The sequence below is a fragment of the Tetrao urogallus genome, assembly GCF_951394365.1.
Source record: "Tetrao urogallus genome assembly, chromosome: 21".
NCBI lineage: Eukaryota > Metazoa > Chordata > Aves > Galliformes > Phasianidae > Tetrao > Tetrao urogallus.
In genome coordinates, this window is record NC_136834.1 from 3,918,401 (window position 1) to 3,939,119 (window position 20,719).

The 20,719-nt window shown below is 54.4% G+C and overlaps 1 protein-coding gene across 1 annotated transcript in view; it reads left to right on the forward strand.

Annotated features, from left to right (window-relative positions):
- Positions 1 to 6,989: 6,989 nt before the first annotated feature.
- SAMD11 (sterile alpha motif domain containing 11) overlaps positions 6,990 to 20,719 on the forward strand; it is a gene marked incomplete at its 3' end in the record, with an annotated part of 68,876 nt that continues 55,146 nt past the window's right edge. The window contains 4 exon segments of the mRNA XM_079545668.1: positions 6,990 to 7,055; positions 13,201 to 13,243; positions 14,487 to 15,266; positions 16,321 to 16,412. Coding sequence (XP_079401794.1) covers positions 14,498 to 15,266; positions 16,321 to 16,412 — 861 coding nt within the window. The 5' untranslated portion in view covers positions 6,990 to 7,055; positions 13,201 to 13,243; positions 14,487 to 14,497.

Consider the following 20,719-nt stretch of genomic DNA (forward strand, 5'->3'; position numbering starts at 1 on the left):
TGAGGAGGAGTGTGATAAGAAACTCATAATTTATGTTCCAAGCACAGACTCACACCAGCGCGGAGGGAAATTTGTGCCAATAACTCCTACTAACTCAGAAAGGCACGCAATCTTTTATTGCACAAATTATTAACGACCAGAAAATGAATGGCTCTGTAATCAGAGCGGCGCTGCCGGCGCTTTGCTGCTGCTGCTTTTATTTGTGTTAAGTGCTGCAGCCGGTCCAACCCCGAAGCATTGCCCTCCACGTGCTCTGCACTGGTACAGGGTGTGCTGGGGTGGAGCATCACAGCCCTATAGCTGGGCCAGGGGAGCCCCTGCTTGCATGGTATGAGGTGAGAATCTGGTTTATTCAGATGAAGCCCACGTGGCTGTGAGGTTTGGGGTGTCTTCCCCACCAGCACGGTTGCATCCTGTGGTGTTGAGTTCAAATCTCTAGGTGATGAGAATGAAGAAAAGGGGCACGGATGGAAAATGAAGTCCCTGAAAGAGGGAAGAGGACGACGTGGGGTTTAGAATCATAGAATAGCTCAGGTTGGAAAAGACCTTAAAAATCATCAAGTCCAACCGTAACCTAACCAAACTACCTTAGAGTTTGCTGTGGCTCAGCCTGCATGACCTGGCTGGGCTCACTGAGCCCTGTGCTGGAGGTATGAGGGGTAAAGCTTTGTCCAGGAGCCCCATTTTCATTGTGTGAAGCATATCATAGAATCACCTGGGTTGCAAAGGAGCACAGTGCTCATCCAGTTCCAACCCCCTGCTGTGTGCAGCTCACCAACCAGCAGCCCAGGCTGCCCAGAGCCACATCCAGCCTGGCCTTGAATGCCTGCAGAGATGGGGCATCCACAGCCTCCTTGGGCAACCTGTTCCAGTGCATCACCACTCTTTGAGTGAAAAATATGCTAAAGAAGTGCTCCTATTGTTAACTCAGTCCGTTATCAACAGCACTATCTCCCAGATGGCTTCATCTGAATAGGGAGGAGGGGGAGAGCTGCTCCCCCCCCCCCCCCCTTTTGGTTGAGGGGGTGTTGCTGAGGGCTGCAGTAATGAATAATGTTTTCAGGGACTGTCAGGGTTTCATTAGTGCTGGTTGTCTCGTACTGAACTCCCAATCACCACGGAACCATGCGTCTCCAATTGCCTCACAGCTCTCTGATGAACATACTTGTAATCTCATTGACCCGCCGCTCTGCTGCCACGCATAAATCCAGATTTGGAGATCTCACGTCCAGTCATAAACGGGGCTGGCAGACTTGTGATCAACAGAATAAAGCTGTCTGCTGCCAGGTGGGTGTTTTATTCTCATGGTGGAGGTAGGGCAGCTTTTTGGAGAGCTTAAGCAGCAGGGGAAATCAGAAGCCTGCAGGAGAGGAAAACGGTAAAAAAAGGTGGTGTTTAAATGACATTAACGTTGGACGTGAACATGGAATGTGGAAAATCGTGAATGGAGGGCTGAAATGGAGAGACATGACTGAAAAATAGAAGAGTTTGGGTGGTGTTTTTCAGACGTGCATTTCTGGGTGCAATGCTGTGTGTTTTCTGATGTTTCCATCCTTTTTGCTTTTTCTCCTTTGACTCGGACGAGCAGCCCATAGGAAAGCTGTCTCATTCCTGCCCCCTTCCTTGTTTTACAGCATTCTGTTTGGATTCTTTGCCCTGGAGGCAATTGATGACCTTTCTTCAGCTCCGTGTCAATCTGGCCATGCAGGGAGACTTCCCCACACTGATACCAGGTGAGGATGCTCGTGCAGAACCATGCAAACAGCTGGCAGGAGGGAATGCTGCCATGCACCAAGTGCTGTTACTGCTCCATCCCTGTTATCCTCCTGAGTGCTGTCAGATCAGCAGACAGCTTTGGACTCCTCTCCCCCCCCCATTGAGAGCTTTCTGTCCTCGCAGTGTATTTTTGAGGGCCTCTGTTTTCACAGCACGGGGATGGATGGACTCCTAAAATATACAGCCAATTACACAGCAGAATTTATTAGACTTTATTCTGGTGCACGTTACGTGGTGGGGGTGGGGAGGAAAGCGCAAACTCCGGTAGGAAACCCATAGCAACTGCAGCTGTGAGTGTGAGGATGAGAAGTCCCCATAAATACACCTGACTTCACCATCACTGTTAATTAAATGCACGTCATGAAACACGGGCACAGGGAGCAGCAATGCTTGCAGGCACAGCAAGAGCGAGGCTGCATGGCCTGGGGCTGAGCTGCAGAGCACAGCCAGGAGGGTTAGAGCCATGCAGGTGATTGGGAGAGCCCTTCCCAGCAAGGCAGAGGGGTCTCTCCAATCAGTTAGTAACATTTCTTGCTTTGTCTTCTCATCTTCATGGGTTTCATTGTAATGATCCGGCGTGCTGCACTGCTCCGCTGCGGTTTCTGTTCCTGTCCCAGATGGGTGGCAGAGGAGAACTCAGCACTGATGCTAAGAGGGGCATAGGAGGGGCCTGTCCCACTCAGCTCTAAGGGTGAAGCTCAGGAGCCTCATGCTATGTTTTGTTCCACTTCTGTAGTGTTCTCCCCTCTAAATGATGCACCAAAATTTGGCTTTTAGGAGCAGCAGTGCACGGTGTTGTTCTCCCAGAGGTGTGTGGTCCAGAGAGACCAGGATGAGGTTCTGTGTTAATGCAGCCCTACTTCATTTTTTCCCCCTTCTTATGAAGCATTTTTCCATTCCCAGCTCTGTTTCACCTTTGGTAATCTCCCTGGCATGTGCTCCATCTGCACTCCTATGGGGCTGCAGCGTGTAGGAAGTAAAGCCCACAGTTCCATCTAATATCTTCTGACTGGTTTTAACCATAGCATTTCCCATTTAATTGGGAAGGCAGGCACACTTTGCATATTAACACAGCACAGCCTGCACCTCCTAAGCATTCAAAGCAGAGATGGCTGGGATGTGCCCTGCAGCAGCTGGGAACCTGCTGGGTGTCTGTAGCATCTCAGGGAATGGGATCTGTGCAGCAGGGCTGGCTTTTGCCCTCCTGGTGGATGCCCACTGGATAAAAAAAGGTACTCTCCCCTCAAAAACTTACATGCATTTCCATCATTTAAATAATTGGTCTGCAGACAGTGCAGCTGTTGCTTTGCTGTTGTGTCCATTGTTTTCCTTAGAGCAGAACACTGCTGGTCTCATTGTCTGCTCAGGGGAAAATACCATCTTCCCTCCAAAGCTCTTGGTTGTGTCGCTCCTTCCTCTTCTGTGATCCACCCATCCTCATGAAGGCCCCATTCTTTCCCTTCTTGCCTTCATATGCCACCCATTGCAGGGGTCTGTCTGCGCAAAACCAATAGCTTTGTCTTAATTTCACTGCGGTTTTCAGGACTCTCTTCTCCTTGATCAGTACTTGCCTTGGGACAGGCATATTCATTTGGATTGGGAGGAGGTCTCAGCAGGTCTTTTATGGTGAGAAGGCTTCCCAAGAGCAAGCTCACGTCCACACCTTGCCACGTGTGAGACACCACGGGCAGCTGTCACTGTGAGCTGCTTCAGAATTACTTCATTGCACGTTAGCTGTGGTCCAGAAAGACAGCAAATGTGCAGTTCTACCAAGAGGAGGTGCATGTTTTAAACTCAAGATAGATCCAACAAACAGTGTTTGCCTTCTCCTGGAAGAAGGCTGGAGCTTGCTGGCTCCACAGAAGCACATAATGATGGCCTCAGGGCACGCAGGGATTGATGGCACCCCTTGTCCTGTGCTAGGGACAGACATTCTGAGCAGCATCCACAGTAGAAGGGCAGCAGGGAATGAAAAGAGCAGTTCTTGCATTGCAACGTGCATTTCCCTGCCTGCTCAGCCCCTGCTGCTCCAGCTTTTCTGGTCAGGTAAGGATGGCATCGCGTCGCTGTCCTGCCCTGCATTTACCCACAGACTTCATAATTATGGCCTTGTTTAAAACAGATACTGCTTGTCGTGCCAGGAATGGTCACAGAGTGAGGAAGCAGCTCAGGATCCATTAAGGAACGAGAGGTGGCTACATTTATTTCTACCTGAAATTTCAATTAAGATTGCAGTGTAAAGTGTGCTTCAGTGTCAGCCAAACGGAGACAGAACGGCGCTGGGTGTTGAATTTTAGAGTCTGTCTGTCAAGAAGGACCAGGTGGAGATTTTTGGGGTTTAAAGGTCCAGGGCAGTGCTGGAATCACAAATGCATGTGGTGTTAATGTGGGTGTTTGAAAGCTGTGTATCCCAGTGGCAGCAGGAGACCCAGCTCCATTGCACGTGGTTATCAAGGAGCTTTATCAGCAGCTGGAAGAATGGCAGAAGTTGTAGAAACATCACACATATAACTCTCCATGGATGGAAACAAAAGGAAGATGGTGGAGGTTGGATGTTCTCCTCTTTGCTAAAGCTGGGAGGCACAGAGGGGCAGATGGGCTCTTGCCCATTGGTTATCACTGCAAAACTCTATCAGGGCATCCCTGAAATGAAGGTGCTAAGAACCACTGGGCTTCTGTGCATCCTGGTGCTTTGTTGAATGGGAAATCTCAAACTCCTGGCTCCTGCAGTGTGCATCTTCCCATCTCCTTCCAGTTGCACCGTCAGCACTATGAAATGACATCTGTGCAAAGCATGCACACACACAGAGCCATGCAGGGACATGGCAGGGCTGCAGGAGAGCAGGTTGGTGCTGCCCTGCTTGGGTGTCCCTGCACTCCTGAGCACACAAACATGCACACACCTCACTGTGGCTCTCTCCAGCCCTGTATCCATTTGATTTTACTATCCAGGCAGGAGATGAACTTCATTAGGGGAGTGGAGGCTCTAACAAGGATGGGGAATGGCAGCAGCAGAAGGATGTAGCGATATAAAGTTATGTCAGAAAAACCTTTGCAAGAAAAACGTCTGACATTAGAAATGGTGCATTAAAAATTCAGGAGGGTTGGAAGAGGGGCAGGAGTGGAAAGAGAGGAAAACAAATAAACACACGGGCTTTAAACTAATAAATCCTCCTATTTGGGGAATGCATCAAACCCAGCCTGCTATTAAAGTTGGTTTTATTTCTATTATTGTTAATAACAATGATAAATATATTTTTTCTTGGATCTCGACGCTGGGCTTATCTGCCTTTTCAACACACACTCAGTGGGCTGAGCAGTCCCTCCCTTGCACTGTTTGCTTGTGGCTAATGTGCTCCCTTTGAAATACAGTAAGAGCCTTCTTTTCTCTGCACCTCTGTGTTGGTGCTGCTGTGTTTGCAGGCATGCAGGCTCTCTCTCTCCCACGATCCTCTTTAATATTATTCATCCTTATTATATATTGTTATTCCTTATTATGATTTATCTGCCACGCTGTGGCTTTATTAAGATTGATACCCCTGTCCCCAAGGAGCTCCCAGCATGCAGCCCCAGCTTTCTCCTGAAGCAGCAAAGTCTCGCTTTTCTTCCAAGCCATAACAAGCCTCATGGCTTGGCTTCAGCAGAAGGCCTTGGGCTCGCTTGTACCAAGGGGATGCATCCAGCTTTTGTCCAGCATTGTGGTCCCATTCCACTGCAGCACCAATGGGAGCTGCTTGTTGCTGGCCAGCAGGGAACCACAGCCCTGCTTTATTCTTCTGCATCTCCATTTTCATCTTGCATATTAGAAGAGATTTTGTTGAACTCCCTGAAAGCTGATCCTTGTGCTGGGGGGAGGACCTTCCCTGGATTGCTTCCTGACAGCTTTGCTCTGTGCTGCTCTTCAAACAGTTCACAATCTGGGGACATTTTGCACTGATAGAACATCCTACGAGGCAGTGTTACATGTTGGTATGTACATGTGGGTAACAGATATGAAGGAAGTGATGCTGGGTGCCAGTAGCATCTGGGAAGGAACCTCCTGCCTGCCTCTGGCACAGAGGTGCCCTGATCTCCAGCTGTGCTGTTTGGGGGGGAGCTGTACCCTGGATGTTCCCTTGTCTGTGTGCAAAGAGAACTGCACAGCCCCCCAGGCTGGAAGGCTGGAGCAGGGAACCTGCCCTGCAGGCTGCAACTGGTGTGTTCAAAGAAATGGAATGGAGATGGAGCTGTCTGAGAAGGAGACTTTGGAAATGCCAGTCCAGACAGCAGCTGGTAACAGGGGGAAGAAAAACAGAGAGGGAAGATCATACACCATGGAATCATTCGCATTGGAGAAGATGACTGTGATCCCCAAGTCCAACCCCAACCCATCCTTTAGGACCATGACATGGGGGCAGACATTCTTGCTCTGTGAATGGGTGTGGATCACCTATGTGGGGCAGTGGGATCACTGTGTGGGGCGGAGGAAGCCGTGTGGGTCCCTCCCTGCATTGATTCCTGCACAGTATTTGGATTTTGGGATCTGGCATCCAGCCTGGATGCCACAGGTTTCTAAAGCTGGCCCAGCATGACTCTGATCCTATTTGAAACGTTGGCAAAGCTCGTGTGGAATTCAGTAATACAAGAAAGAACGGGGCTTTGGAGTGCATGGGTTGTTTGGGACGGGGCTGACCTTTGTCCTCTGATGGTGACTGGAGGCTGTGGGGTGCAAGCAGCAAATTGTCACACTGTGTGAGCAAAGCAGGGCTTGGGGCGCACATATCTGCAGTCTGTGTGTGTGTGAGAGCATCAACAGACAGTGCTCCCCTTCCCGAGGCGCTGCTCAGCCATCCAGCCGTGTGCTTTAGGGATGAAATACCTCCAGAGATGGCTCAGAGCTGGGGCTGCTCTGTGTCCCCAATGGCCACCAGGTGCTGAGGAATGGCTCATTTATGGCAAGGCAGTGCTGAGAAGGCAAGCGGTCTGAGCGCTCCAGCCATGGGAGCATGGATTCCGAGGGGGCTGTTGCTGCTCCCTCTCTAATGCGATTGCCTCTTTATAATGGCTTCAACTTTCTATTTTTTTCCCCCCTTTATCATTATTGACCAAGGAGCATCAGTAAGGCTAGAGAATAAATAGTTCCCTGATGGTTAACAACAGGCTCTCCACCAATTGGAATTCAAGCTGTGCTCCCTCTTACATTCCTTATAATCACACTTTATTGCATAGAGCAGAAAATCAAGCGGCCGCCCCCTCCCTGCTCGTCCCCCTGGGTGCCGTGCTGTCTCCCGGCGGAGCAGGTGAGGCCGTTGGTTGGGGGGGGGAGCATCCGAAGCATTGCGGGTTGGGCGCTGTTTGCCAGACCCCAGCTCCGTCAAAGCGGCGGGCGGGTTGGGAATTCAACTCGGGACGATGGGGAGAAGCACGGTGCGCGCATACGGACGCGTAGTTGTGTATCTACAGCGCGTGCATGTGCGCAGCCATGCCCTCCCCGCCCGCCCCCGGCTGCTCTGCACGGCGCAACCCGACGGGGCGGGCGGCGGGGCCGTCTGGCTGCTCAGCTCCGCGCTGTTTGCTCAGCCCCCCCCCCCCACACACACACACACGTCTGGGGCCGGTCCGGGGCTGGCTCCAGGCTCCCGGGGGCGGGAGGTGCTGATTTTCCAGTGGGTATTTGTCAGGTCAGAGTCTGCGCCGCCCGCCGGGCTCCGCGCCGCGCTCCCCGGGTTATTTATTACCTCTCTCCCCGGCGGCAGCGCTGCGGCTCCGGGGCTGCTGCCAGCAAGCCGTGGCGGCGGCGGCGGCGGCGGGAGGGGGGGGGGGGGGGGGGGGGGAGCGGGGGGTCCTCCGGGGGGGTTCCCGAGCAGCGACGGGGCCGGCCGGCGGCCCGTCGATGGCTTTTGCCGGGTGTGCGGAGGGAACATGGAGAGGAACGGCTTGCGTTGGGGCTGCGGGGTTCCAGCAGGCTGGAGATGAGATGGAGAGCGAGGAATCTGCCGCTGAGAGCGGTTGGCTTTGGTGGAGCTAGAGGCGGCGTTGGCTCTCAGCCTGCGTGCTTGCAGTGCGCGGTGGGGGGGCTGAGGCTCCTGGCACCGATGGGCACATCCTTACTCAGGATCTACATAATGCACAGCCTGATATTTGCCCGGGGAGAGCTGCAGGCGCTTTGATTGTGCAGTTTGGGGCTGTTGAGACCCAGCTGTGCTGCTCTGGCACACACGTGCGGCCATGCAGCGTGCTGCTGCTTTTGAGCATTTTCTGCTCAAAATCCCCACGCTGTGATTTGGTGATTTGCATTGGTTGTAGTTCTGTTGAGTCACCGTATGGAAAGTTGGGAGGTCTAAGATAAAAACGAATGCGACCCCTGAGCTGAGTTTATGTGCTACATTCCCTGGGTGCCTATAATCTAGAGATCTCCTCCTCTCCTAGTGCTTCCCAGGTCGGCTTTATTTCTGTCTGTGTTGCTTTGCATGCAGACTGCTCGTGCACAGGATGGGTTTGCGTGCCTGCAGCTCCCTGTGGGTCTTGTTGGAGGGGTTGTGATGTGGGCCTGCCCCAAGGGAAGCGATGAGAGTGATGGATCAGGATGTGCCCCCGTGTTTTGGAGTACTGCCACAGCACAGGGGGGAGAACGGCCTTGCTTTGAGGGGCACCACCTGTAGCCCCTCTGCATGATCCACCCCGAAAGAGTCACAGCATGGAGGGGGCTGGAAGGGGCTGCCCATGCAGGTGAGAAGGCCAAGGAGAGGCTAACATGAGAGGCGGTTAGCAGCAGTCAGCAGCTACTAATTATCCCACGCTCCAGCTCGTTCTCAGGAGAGCTGCAGACCTCTTTGATCTGCCTGTGTTTTGCTTTCTAATTGGATTGGGGTTCCGGATGCTGCTGGCTGAGGGGTTTTGGGGAGCTGATGGAAAGAGAGACGTGTGTTGGTCCTTAGACAGCAGCAGGGGAATGTTCTGCGTGCAGCTGGAGGGGTGCTTGGGTCACCATTCTCCTGCTTGTCCCCATGCAGCTATCAATAGGGCTCTTTTATATGGTCTCCTAAATACCCTTTTTCCTTCCCCTGCGTGCCCCTGAGGTTTCATCCCTTTCTCACTCAAGTTTCATGGAGCACAGAACTGAGTGCTGCCTTCCTCCTGCTCAAGAATTGCGTTAAGCTTGCATCTCATTGCTGTCCCACTCTTCCAGTCAGTAGGTTTGCTGATTTAGTGGCCTTTTTCAGTCCTTACTGCAGTAGTGAGTCTGAGTAGAACTCCAAGAACATCAGCAGGGACTGAGAAAGGTCTGTCTGCTCGAGAAAGAGTTGCAGAAGCACCGGCACAGTTAAAGTGCTGTGGATATAACAGCACGATCTCTATTATTAATCCAAATAGAACGCCTTTCTTCGGTTGAGTAATAAGATCACAAAAATACCTCTCTCAGAACAGCTTCCAAGGTGGGAATGATGCCTGTGGCAAATATCTGGCCTAAGAACCGACCCCAAGGCCAGTTTCCAGTAAGCACCGTGCCAGCTGTCAGCTTAACCATTGACAGTCCCTCAGAGATGGCAGCTGTGCATCCTGGTGTTCTTGGGGCTGGGGAGGACACTGTTGCAACAGAAGCAACTGCCGGCTGAAGCTCTTTGTGTGAGTGGTAGAGAAGGATGGGTTGGGGAGGGCTGTTTGCTTCCACCAGCAAAAGGGAAACTTCTGTTGTTTTCTGAGAGCAGTAACATGGTAGTGGTGGTTGCAATGAAAATGCCAACTAGATTGGAACAATGAGCATTCTTGTAGTCAGACACAGCAGAGTCCCTGGTGAGCTGTGCTGGGTCTGCTTTCTTGGGTGTTAGCAGGAGACAGGGAGAGCCTTGCACTCGTTAGCATATAGATGTGCATCCTAATTGGAGTTTTGCTGTAGCTGTAATTAGCTCAGACCACTGGGACAGGCTCCCTGAAAGGCTGGAAGGAAGGAGTGAGCGGTTGGGTGGGAATAGGCTTGAGCATCTCCTGGATATTTACAATGGATTAGGCTTTTTATTTTAGGGTCAGCGCAGCCTTAACCTGTGTGCAGTGCTTTATGGCTAATGGCAGCACTGCTTCTGGGTGCAAAGCACATGTGAGGAATGCCTGCATGCCTGATGGACTTAAAAGGGGAAAGGGGAACTTGAAAAGATCTCTTCCCTCCACTGCTCGCCCTCATTGGTCCCAGCTTCCTCCTACCTCTTTCCAGGACAGTGAGAAATAAAACGTGTGATAGAACCCATCTTTCTGCCCCTCCAGCTGTTGGCACATCTGTTAGGAGGACGTGATGCAGGTTACCATATGGCTGCAACTGAAAATCTGGCTGCTCCCATAGAGCCAAGCTAATATTTCAGCAGGCTGTCTCTCCCCCGCCAGCACACAGAGACCCTCAGGTTGAATACTGGAGCTCTTCTTGTCTTCTCAGGGCACAAAGCAGAGCAGATGTAACCCTCGTGCTGCACCATGCAGCAGTGCATTGGTGCTTGGTGGCTGTCCCCACCTCTGGAGATGGCTTATGAGCAGAGAGCCCAAATCTGGAGCTGCTTCGTGGATCGCTGCAGTCACACAGCAGAGCAAAATACGCAGAAATAGAAGCAGGAATGCCTGAGCCCACATGGAGCAAAGTTGGAGCTTGGAAGTGTGACAAACAAATAAAGCTCAGTGCTAACTAGCTGCAGCTTCCCTCGGCCACGGGCATTTGCTATGAAGCAAAGCAAGGGAAAGAGCAGAGAGCTGCACTTCTTCCAGATGACTGTGAAGAGACTGAGAGGGTCTGGCCCTGTCCATAGGTGAGGTTCAGCGTGGCTGCGACAGCAGTTGAGCAGAAGCAGCAGCCCAGCTGTGTGCCAGGCACGGTTGCTCAACACCCATTTGTAGAAAGGAGGAGAATTAGGATAGCACAGCACCTGGCTGCAGAGGTGCACAGTGATTTAAAGGCTTTAGAGTGTATTAGCACTAATTACCGTGCTGGGAAGCTGGAAGCCAGCTTGGGCAGCACAGAACTTAAGCACCTCCTAAATTGGTCAGAGCAGGCTCTGCCTAGTCTTTAATTTGCCCTCTCCAGCATGCACTGAAGTAGTTAGAACTTGGTGACACCAGAGCCTTGTGACACTTTGCTCCTGGAGGATTAGCTAACAGTTCATCTGCCGAGTCTAAACAGTTGTGCTCTCTCTGTTTGTATACACATATGAGTGAGGGGGCAGCCCACAGCTTGTTCTTCTGTAGATGCTGGAATGGTGCTCCATGGTGTCTTCATCCCTGTGGCCACTCGTTTGTTATTGGTGTAACCCAGCAGCAGACTGCAGGCCCACGGATGGTCCTCCAGAGCATCTTTTTGTTGCTGTGAGTGCAGGCAGGAAGCGAGGCAGAGGGTGATGTACAAGCATTGGGACACAGCCAGGCTTTGGATTAATGCATCATGAGCATCGTTTCACCATCTTTTGATAGAGTGAGTTTTTCCTAGCCATGGAGCAGATTAAAGTAGCACAGAAAAAAGGCTTTAAGATTAAAAAAAGAGTCTGATGGAAGCTTTCTTCTGCATTACAGCTTTGATATCTCACGTCTTTCACAACAGTTACAAATGAGTGATAAATAACATCTGAAGAGAGAGGAATAGTAGAGAGGGAAAGATGTGGTTTTAATTGCAATCTGGGCCAACAAAGAAGATAGTTAATACAGAGAGAAGCAGGGGGAAGCTGTCCAGTGGCTGAAACTGCAAACTCGTTTTGCTGGTGATTGCTCTAAGTGCTCTTTTTATGCATCTAAATAACAAGTCACATTTAGAAAGCTCCCCCTCCTCTTCCAGGTAGAGAAACGCAGGCCTGTCCAGTGTAAGTAATTTGTGAAACTGGTGGCAGAAGGAGGAGGGAAATCCTTATCTGTTAACTTGGTGCTTGAAGCACAATCTCTCCTTGTAATGTGCTCTGCAGGACAGCTCTCTCTGTGCTGCTGTTGACACATTGAGAGACACAAAAGGTCCGGAGTTTTGTTTCAGGCTTGCGTGATGTGATCCAGAAGTGAGGGACCAGAGGATAGAAAATGATCACTATTTATTCCCTTTACTGCCACAGTGCTTCTCTGAGCAAATGAAGGATGATGCGTTTGCTTTGCTGGTGCCCTGGAAACACAGAAAGACACAGAAAGTCCTGGTGATTCTTCCCCCACACCTTACAACACATCCCAGTGGTGTGTTGGCAAAGCAGACCTGGTTCTTTCTTAAACCACGCCTGCATGGATTCGCTTGCATCTGTCTGATGGTGAACGTGTTGATGCTCATCCTGGCAGCTTCAGGATGCTGCAGATGGGTTCGGACACCCAGAGACAGCTGTGGTGCTTTATTGCAGCAGGAGGGGCTGGGAGGACTTGGTAGTGAGTTTCAGTAGTACAGTTTCAGCCTGTAAGGGATGGATGGCATCAGCTGGAAGCTGCGCCTCCCGAATCCTTCCAAACATTACTGAGTTCTGCCAGGAAGCCTCGTGTGCATGCAGGAAGCAGCCTGGCCCACGCCATCCCCATCACAAAGCCCTCCTCTTCCAGTGCCCAATCTCCACCCATAGCATCAAGTGCTCGGGTTTGTTCAGGGTCAAAGCACAGCCAGGTAGATGCTGCCTGTCAAAGACAAAGCATATTCTCTTCACTTAGGACCAGGTTCAGATTTGAGCCTGATTTCTTTAGAGAGAAAAAGAAGCCGAGCTGACTTGCAGTGGGAAAACCCTCTGGGCAATCAGCTTTTCCTGTAAAGGGGAAGGTTTCTGCTCAGAGTGTGGCCTCAATGCCTGCATCTCCCAGTGCCTCTTCCAAGCATTGTTCTTGGTTCATTAGGTGATAATAGAAAGTGATTTTTCCCCTGTCACCTTGAGAAATCGGAGGCATTAAGAATGAGAGCCTAAGCCTGAAAGCCTAAATGAGAGGGTTTGATGGGTCTGTGTATCTGCCTCCTTCATTAGAACTGGAAGAGGGAGGATTGCTCCCAGAGCTTGCATTCCTTGAGGATAAACAGGCGAGGGGAAGGAGCGTGGCCAGGCAGTGTCAGGAGGTGAGGTTTGGGGCTTGTTTTCCATCCCCAGACCCACTGAACCTCAGAAGGCTGTTTGCCCCCACCTGTATGGGTTGGAAGCGGTGGCTCATCCCAGCATGGACCACCAGCAGGTGTGGTAGGAGCTGGGAGCAGAGGGGCCAGAAGGAGCACCATGAGATCCTATTGGAGAGCAGATAGGAGGGATGTGAGCGAGTCTTTTCCTCCCTGGCAGGCAGGCAGGGTTAACGTGGCACCTCCTCCTGCAAGGAGATGGGAAACACAAGGGACACATTGGGACAAAGCTGGGCATTGTGGTGCCTGTTCTGGATGGGGTTGGGATACGCAGCTCTCTTCCTTCTGTCACCTTGTAGGACCTTGTGGGGCATCTCTTGTGCTGTATTCAAGGGATACTTTCTTTTCAATTCCAGGTAGGATTCTTCCTGCACAGTTACTCCCATGTAGCATCCAAAGGTAGGGAACTCCGTCTTGTTAATGTGCCGAATTTCCACCAATCACATCACTTCATTTTGGGCTGTGTTGTCCCCCTGGGGCTGTCCTCGATGGACCTAACAGCACACCCAACACAGCTCCGAACACAAAACACAGAACTGAAGTTGGAAGGGACCTTTAAAGGCCATCTGCTCCCACTCCACCAAACAGGGACACCCATCAATGCTCGGAGCACCGACCCGGTGTGCCTGCAGGGATGGGGAAGCACTCCAATCCTTGCACCAGTGCAAAAAGCACAAAAAGCTTTTTCCTTACGCTCAGCCTCCCCCCTCCCCACCTCGCGAAACCATTTCCATTCCCTTCATCCCATCACAGCAGGATGAATTAGAAAAAGGAAAAAAAAAAAGAAAAGGAGGCAGCTTGCCAGTGCTGTGCCAGGCGTATCGGGGCGGGCTGGCGGTGGGGATGGCCGTGCCGGAGCCGTGCTGGCTGCCCCCCGGCGCAGCCCCGCCGCCCGTCGTTCACCCCCTCGCCCCCCCGCCGTCGGCGCGCCGTTTGCCAGCGCCTCCGCTTGTTGAAATGGGCCAAGTTCGAGGAGCGGCGGCGGTGGCGGCGGAGGAGCGGCTTTGCTCCGAGAGCCCGAACTGCGTGCAGCGGGAGCCGCGTGGAGGGGAGCCCGGCTGTGCCCGGCGGGGGGCGGCGCTCGGGGCTGCGGGCGAAGCCCGGAGCTCCGGAGGACCGCGTGTGGGCATCTCCCATCAAAGCCCCGTCAAAGCGGGAGCGGCCGTCAAACCTCCCCCCCGCCCTCCCCCCACCTCACCCGCCCCCCAACGGCGGCGGTCGGGGCAGGTGGAGCTGCGGGAAAGTTCGCCGCCGGTGCGCGGAGCCCCGCGGGCAGAGCCGGGTTGGGAAGGGGGGGGAGGGGGGGCGGTGCGGAGGAGCGCAGCGTTTAATTTTAATTATGGCATATAAATAAATAAACCAGGTGTCAGTTGAAAGGAAAAGAGCGGGGAGGGGGGGGGGGGGGCGGAAGGGGGCTGGCTGGGCGGCGGGGAGCCCTGCAGCCTGGCGAGAAGGTGGGTCGATCTGGGGGAATCAATAAGCGTGGGTCTTTTTTTTTTTTCTTCTTTTTTTTTTTTTTTTCTTTTTTTTTCCCCCCCTTTTTTCTGTGTGTGTGCGCGCGTGTGTGTGTGTTGTGTGTTTTTTTTTTTCTTTTCTTTCTTTTTTTTTTTTTGCAACCAAAATAATGTCTCCGGCGGCACAGACCTCTCCGAGATGTCAGGTTGCAGTCCGGAGGGGAAGCTCTGCGCACCGCACGGCAGCTCCCGGGGCTGCACCGCTCCATTAAGCGCTCCGTGGGAGCCGCGCTGGGGAGCCGGGCCGGGGGGGCTGCCCGTGGGCTGCTCCGGGGGAGCCCCGCCACCCCCGGCACCCGGGCGCCAAAGGTGCTCGTGTTGCTGCTGCTGTTGCTGCTGCTGCTGGCGCGTTCCATCCCAACTCCAGCCAGAGCCGGGGCAAGTTGAGCCGGAGACGTTTGAGCCGCCGCTGCGCTTTGGAGAGACGGGGGAGCGCGGCGGCACCATGCCTGCCATCAAGAAGGAGCGACTTGACAGGGAAGAGCTGGCCTTGGCGGCCTTCAACCAACCCATGGAGACCCTCCCCGACTACCTCGCCCCTCTGGCCGCCGCTGCCATGCCGGTGGTGGCCCCGCACCCGCCGGCGTACGAGCAGATCTTCGCCCACCGCGCGTACCTGGGCTTCCACGAGAGCCCCCACCCCCCGCACCCCCCCCACCTCCCCGAGGACCTGATGCTGGAGAGGTTCTCCTCCATCCCGGATTTCCAGCCCTTCTTTGACAACGGAGAGCCTTGCATCGAGGTGGAGTGCGGGGAGAACAAGGCGCTGCTCTACATCAATAAGTTGTGCCAGGGGAGCAAAGGACCCTCCATCCGCTACCGGGGCGAGTGGCTCACCCCCAACGAGTTCCAATTTGTCAGCGGCAGGGAGACGGCCAAGGATTGGAAGCGCAGCATCAGGCACAAAGGTGAGGAGCCGTGCGGGGTCGTGCGGGGCGGGGGGGTCCGCGGGATGCTCAGAACCCGAGCGGTGCCTCCGTGCCCCCCGCCCGCCCCCCCGGGTACCCCGAAGTTTTTTTGTGTTTTTGTTTTTTCCCCAGCCGGTTTGCGGGGGGAGGAAGGAGAAGAGGAGGAGGGGAGGTGTGCGCGCGTGTGTGCGTGTGTGTGTGTGTGTGTGTGTGTGTGTGTGTGTGTGTGTGCGGGGGGGGGGGCTGGGGGGGGAGGCGTCTCCTCCTCTCTTCGGGAGAGAAGTTGGGCTCCGTGCGGGCAGAGCGCGGCGGATTGCGGGGCGCGGCGGGGGCACCGCGGGGAGCGGAGGGTGAGGACGGAGCGGCGGCGGCTGGGGGGGATTGGGGGGGGGGGGGGTGGTGGGAGGTGTTCCCGACGGCGGAGCGCTGCGGGACCTCCCGCACACGGAGCTGCGCTTTGCTCCCCTCCTCAACCCCCCCCCCCCCCCCCCCAGCCTTCCTCTTTGCGGGGCCGGTGCGGGCGGCAGGTGGAGGCGGGGGGAGCCCAGCGGCCACGGAGCGGGGGAGAGGGAAGGAAGGGGGGGGGTGATGGAAGGCGGGGGGGGGGGGGGGGGGGGGGGAGAGCGGCGTGACATGTAATTAGCGAGAGCCGGAGGTGGCAGCCCGGGGGGCTGCGGAGCTATTAGGAGGTGGCTGACACCTCGGCGTGTTTATTGATCGCTGGAGGAAAGGGGAATAACTTCAGGGGCCGCTCATAATGATCGTTATTGCACTCCTTTAAAAAAAAAAAAGGAAAAAAAGAGCTGAGCTGCTGCCTGTGGGAGAGCGCAGATCCTGCGGGGTGAGGAGGGAGGATGAAGGCAGCCGGGGGGGCAAACCGCGGGGGTCCGGGCTGCGGGAGCGACCCCGCATAGGGCTGAAGGGGGGGGAGAGGGGGCAGGATTGGGGCAGGGATGGGAGGGCTGAATGCGGAGCACTTTCCTTCTGCTGAGGTGCTTAACCTTTTTTCGTTTCTTTTTTTTTTTCTTTCTTTTTTCTCCTTCTCTGCGCCCAGGGAAAAGTTTGAAGACTCTTATGTCCAAAGGAATCTTACAGGTACATCCTCCAATCTGTGATTGCCCTGGGTGTCGAATTTCGTCTCCAGTGGTAAGACGATTGTTCAACTATGTGCTTTAGTTAAGACATCTCCCCTCTCCTCCGCCTCCCACCCTCCCATCCCAACCTTCTCTGCCTCTTGTGATCGCGGTTCTGGTCCCACGGCCGGCAGGTGGGGGAGCCGGGCTGAAGGATGCACTGCAGCTGTGCTCCGTGGGCACAGCACTGAGCAGCTCCTTCCTTCTTCTCTCTTAGAGGTGCAGAACGGCTGAATGAAGCGTTATGGCCGCACCCATGTGTTGGAGGCAGCCGGGCTTTGGGAGCTGTTAATGATTTTTTATAGTTAAGCTGAGCGGGGAACAAACTCATCTTAAGCACTCAGTGCTTCTGCAGCGTTCATTTCATAGGTGGCAATCAGTGTATTTGTAGATCTTCGCCCAGGTTTGGGTTCCTTGGGTTTTCTGATTCTCTGTTGCCCACGTTTTCCCCAGGAAAGATGTTGGAGCGATCAATGGACTCAAGTAGGGCATGAAAGGCATTTTGTCACATCCAGAAATAACCATAAGACCAGAAATAACCATAACATCAGAACTAGACTGCAGAGCCATGCTCAAACGGGTCCTGGGCTGGAGAGTGACTCAGAGCACTGCTACCAGTGGAGACCCTTCTTTTAATCCACTGAAATTAGCTGCTGTTTCATCTGTTGTTTCTATGAGATCTGATGGACGTCCTTCATTCACATGGAGCATCTTCATGGTGCTGAACGATGGAACCACTGTAAATCATTTCTGTGTCCTGTCGACGTGCATCCATATTGCTATATATAGAGATGCACACATGGATGTGGGAAGGGGCTTAGAGCAACAATCCAGCATTCCATCAGCTCACACAAGGACCCGTCCACAGCAGCACTGCCTGCTCCCACGGCCAGCCCAGCGGCGCCGGGGTTCATGCAGGATTTGTGCCGTTGCTGTGAGCTTGTGGGGCAGGGCGTGATGCTGTGTGTGGACGGAGCTCACTGCAGCGTGGAGTCGGCTGTGTGACAGCTTGCTGGGCGTCTTCGGGCCGAAATGCCACCTCGTGTCGATAGCCATGCGGGGATGCCGCGCGCGCACGGGGGGGGAGGCAGCTGCGCGTGGAACAAAGGCTGTATTAAAAGCGGCTCTAAAATAGAACCGAATCTGAGAAGTTCAGACAGAGGAAAAGAGGGGCCGCGTTGTTTTGGGAAAGGAGAAACGGATCCTTCAGCGCTCGCCTCCTCTCGCTCCCCGCCGGGCGCTTTGCGGGAGGGGGGCGGTGGGGAGGAACCCCCTGGAGAGCCGCCTTCCGATCCGCGTTTCCCGGTGCGCGCCGCGTCTCCCGGTGACCGACGGCCGTCCGCGCTTCGGACGTGCGGGCAGCCGAGCCGGCCCGGCCGTTCCTCCCCTCCGCATCGCGTTTCCGCCGCCGCCGCCGCCCCGGAGCACCGCGGGGCCTTCCGCCGCCGTCCCCCTCCGTTGGGCCCCCGGCCGAGCTCTGCCCCCGCTCCCCGCCGCGGCCCCGAGCCCGGCCCCGCCGCCCGCAGCCCGGCCTGGCGCCGCGCCGCCCCCGCCCGCCGCCCCCCCGGGGCCTCGGGGCCGGCAGTGCCGGGGGCTCCCCCGCCGCGGCCGGGGAAAGCGGCGCCCGGCCCCCGCCGCGCCCGGCCCCGCCGCCCCGCCGCCCCGTCGCAGCTCGTTTGCTGCAGCTGCAGACGGCGGCCGGCGCCGGGGCTCCGCCACCGACCGCCGGTTTCCTGCGAGGCGGAGGGGGAGCAGCCGCGGCGCGTCGGCTTCGCTGGCGCCTCCGAGCCCCGGGCAGCGACCGCCCCCGCGCCGGCGTCCGTCGATCCGTGTGTCCGTCCTTCAACCCCCCATTGCTTCAGTCTGTTCATCCGTTCCTCCCGCCCTCCATCTGTCCATCCGTTCATGCGTGCATTCTTCTATCTGTCCTTCCATCCATGCGTCTTATCTGGCTCTCCATCTTTCCACACATTCCTCCATTCCTCTATCCCTCCATTCCTCCCTTCCTCCATCCATCCATGTGTCCATCCTTCTACCTGTCCATCCCTCCCATCCTCTGTCTATCCCTCCATGCATCTGTTCTTCCACCCATTCCTCTCTCCTTCCATTGATCCGTCCATCCATCCATGCATCTGTCCATCCCTCCATCTGTCCATGCATCCATTCTTCCATCCCTCCATCCCTCCCTCCATCCCTCTTTCCATTCCTCCGTCCATTCTTACATCCCTCCATTCATCCCTCCGTCCATCCATCCATCCATCCATGTGTCCACCCCTCCATGTATCCCTCCCTCCCTCCCTCCCTCTGTCTGTCCATCTGTCCATCCGACCGATTTTCCCATTCTCCTTTCTCTTCCCCCCAAGCCTTACGCCGGAGGTTTTCCAGATCTGGGTGGAGAAGCCATACTCTCAGTCCCTACATTTTTTAGGGGCAAGCAGCTGTGAGCTGTGAGCAGGGGTCTCCTCATGCCCACATGTGTCAGCTGCAGGCTGGCACAGTTCGCCCTGTTCACCCTCTTGTGTACAGCCCTGGGTGGGTTCTAACCCACATTTGCTGGTGATGTTCCCCATGTTGGAGCAGGACCCTCACGGTGTGCTTCATGCGAGTTGTGCTGCCTCTGGATGTGAGCTAGGACCACCATTGGGCTTCTCCTCATCCTCCTGCTCATGGGAGGGTTCCTTGGGGGATGCCCATGCTGCGGTCTGGGGGCTCAGCTCACAGGTGAGGAAGGAAGCTTGTAGAAAGCTGTCAGGCACGCTGCGTTCAAGCAAAACAAAAAGCACATTTTTTTTTCCCTCCATCTCCTTCGTTGCGTGTCAGGACACATGGTAATTGTGCAGAACTTGGCCAGTGACTGCGCTCGTTTGTTCGGTTACTGGGGTGGCATTTTGCTGGTGAGTTGATTTATGTGTGATCCTTGCTGTTGGCTCCTTTTCGCTTTGTTGGTGCTGTTTTCTACTGCTGCCTCCCGGAGTGAAGGCGTTGGTCCACAGCTCTGCCTGAGGGGCCCAACGCTGAGCTGAGCGGGGCCGCAGAGAGGGGCAGTGAGACCCTCGTCCTGAATCCAGGACCTCAGAGCCACCAGCCCTGCAGGACTGCCTTGTGCAGAAGCACTTTGCCCGCTGCTGCGCAGCAAAGCTGGCTGCTGCAGACACAGGGTTCAGTCTGTTCAGCAGGATGGGACGTGGGTGCCTTTCCGAGCTTCTCCAGCCTCAGGGATTGGAGCTGGAGAGCTGTGGGCTCTGTGCTCATAGCTCTGCTTTCTCTGGGGGCCGCCTTATGGATGTGCAGAAAGCCTTCCTGTAAAGCAAGCTTGTAAAAGTTCTCATCCCCACGAGCTCTTTGTCAATTTATTATTATTTTTGTTAGTTTCATGCAGGTTGGGATCGTTGCTGTTAATCCAGCTGTGTTTATTGGGGGCTGGCTTTTGTTTTCAGATAGGCTCTGCTCAGGTGTGTTGGGCTGCACACCTCCGAGTGAAGTTGGACATCTTAATAAAAGCCTGTCCCAAACCTGAGTGCTGGCAGCGGGGCAGGAGGCACTGCAGGAGGCATTCTGCCCACCCAGCAAGGCATTGTTGTGCACTGGGTTCCATTTGATGGGTTATTAAACAGCCTCTGGAAAGGGAAATATTGATTGGATCGCAGCGAGTGAGCAGCAGAGATGCAGGAGTAGCTTGGGACAATAATGCTGTCTTGCTGTGGAGCTCCAGGTTATAGGATTGCTAACCCACCTGCTGCTGCAGGAGTGTCAGTGTTGTGCTGAGCTGCTTCCCTGTGCTCAACGAGTCCATCAGCCTGTGGAGAGGGAAATTGATGCAAGGTAGCTAAATAAATATATAAAAGCAGCAAAAGCAGCATCGTCTTGTTAGCAGTGTGTCAAGGGCAGTGTAAAGGTGAGATAGGATAAGTAATTTTGCTGTCAAAATTATTTAGAGATGTCATTAAACTGCTTAGGGCTGTCTCTGCTGCTTCAGGGCACAGACACCTGGTTTTAATTTGCAGTGGTCTGCATCCAAACCTGCTGGACTCATTCAGAGGGATCAGTGCTAATTTGGAGCCTGGTGGCAAATGCCTTCAGTGAACACGGGATCCAAATGGCAGAGGTGAGCAGAGGAGCAGAATTAACTCCCTCATAAACTCTCTTGGTTTTCCTTTCCGGAGGTTTGCAACTGCCAAGTAGTTCACGTTGATGGAGCTGATGAACTTCTCAGGTCACTGGAGAGCATCAGAGAGGTCACTTCTGCCTCAGACATTGGGAAAGAGCTCTGTGGCACTTGTGATGGAGCAGTGCTTGGTCAAGATTTCATGCTTGTAAAAC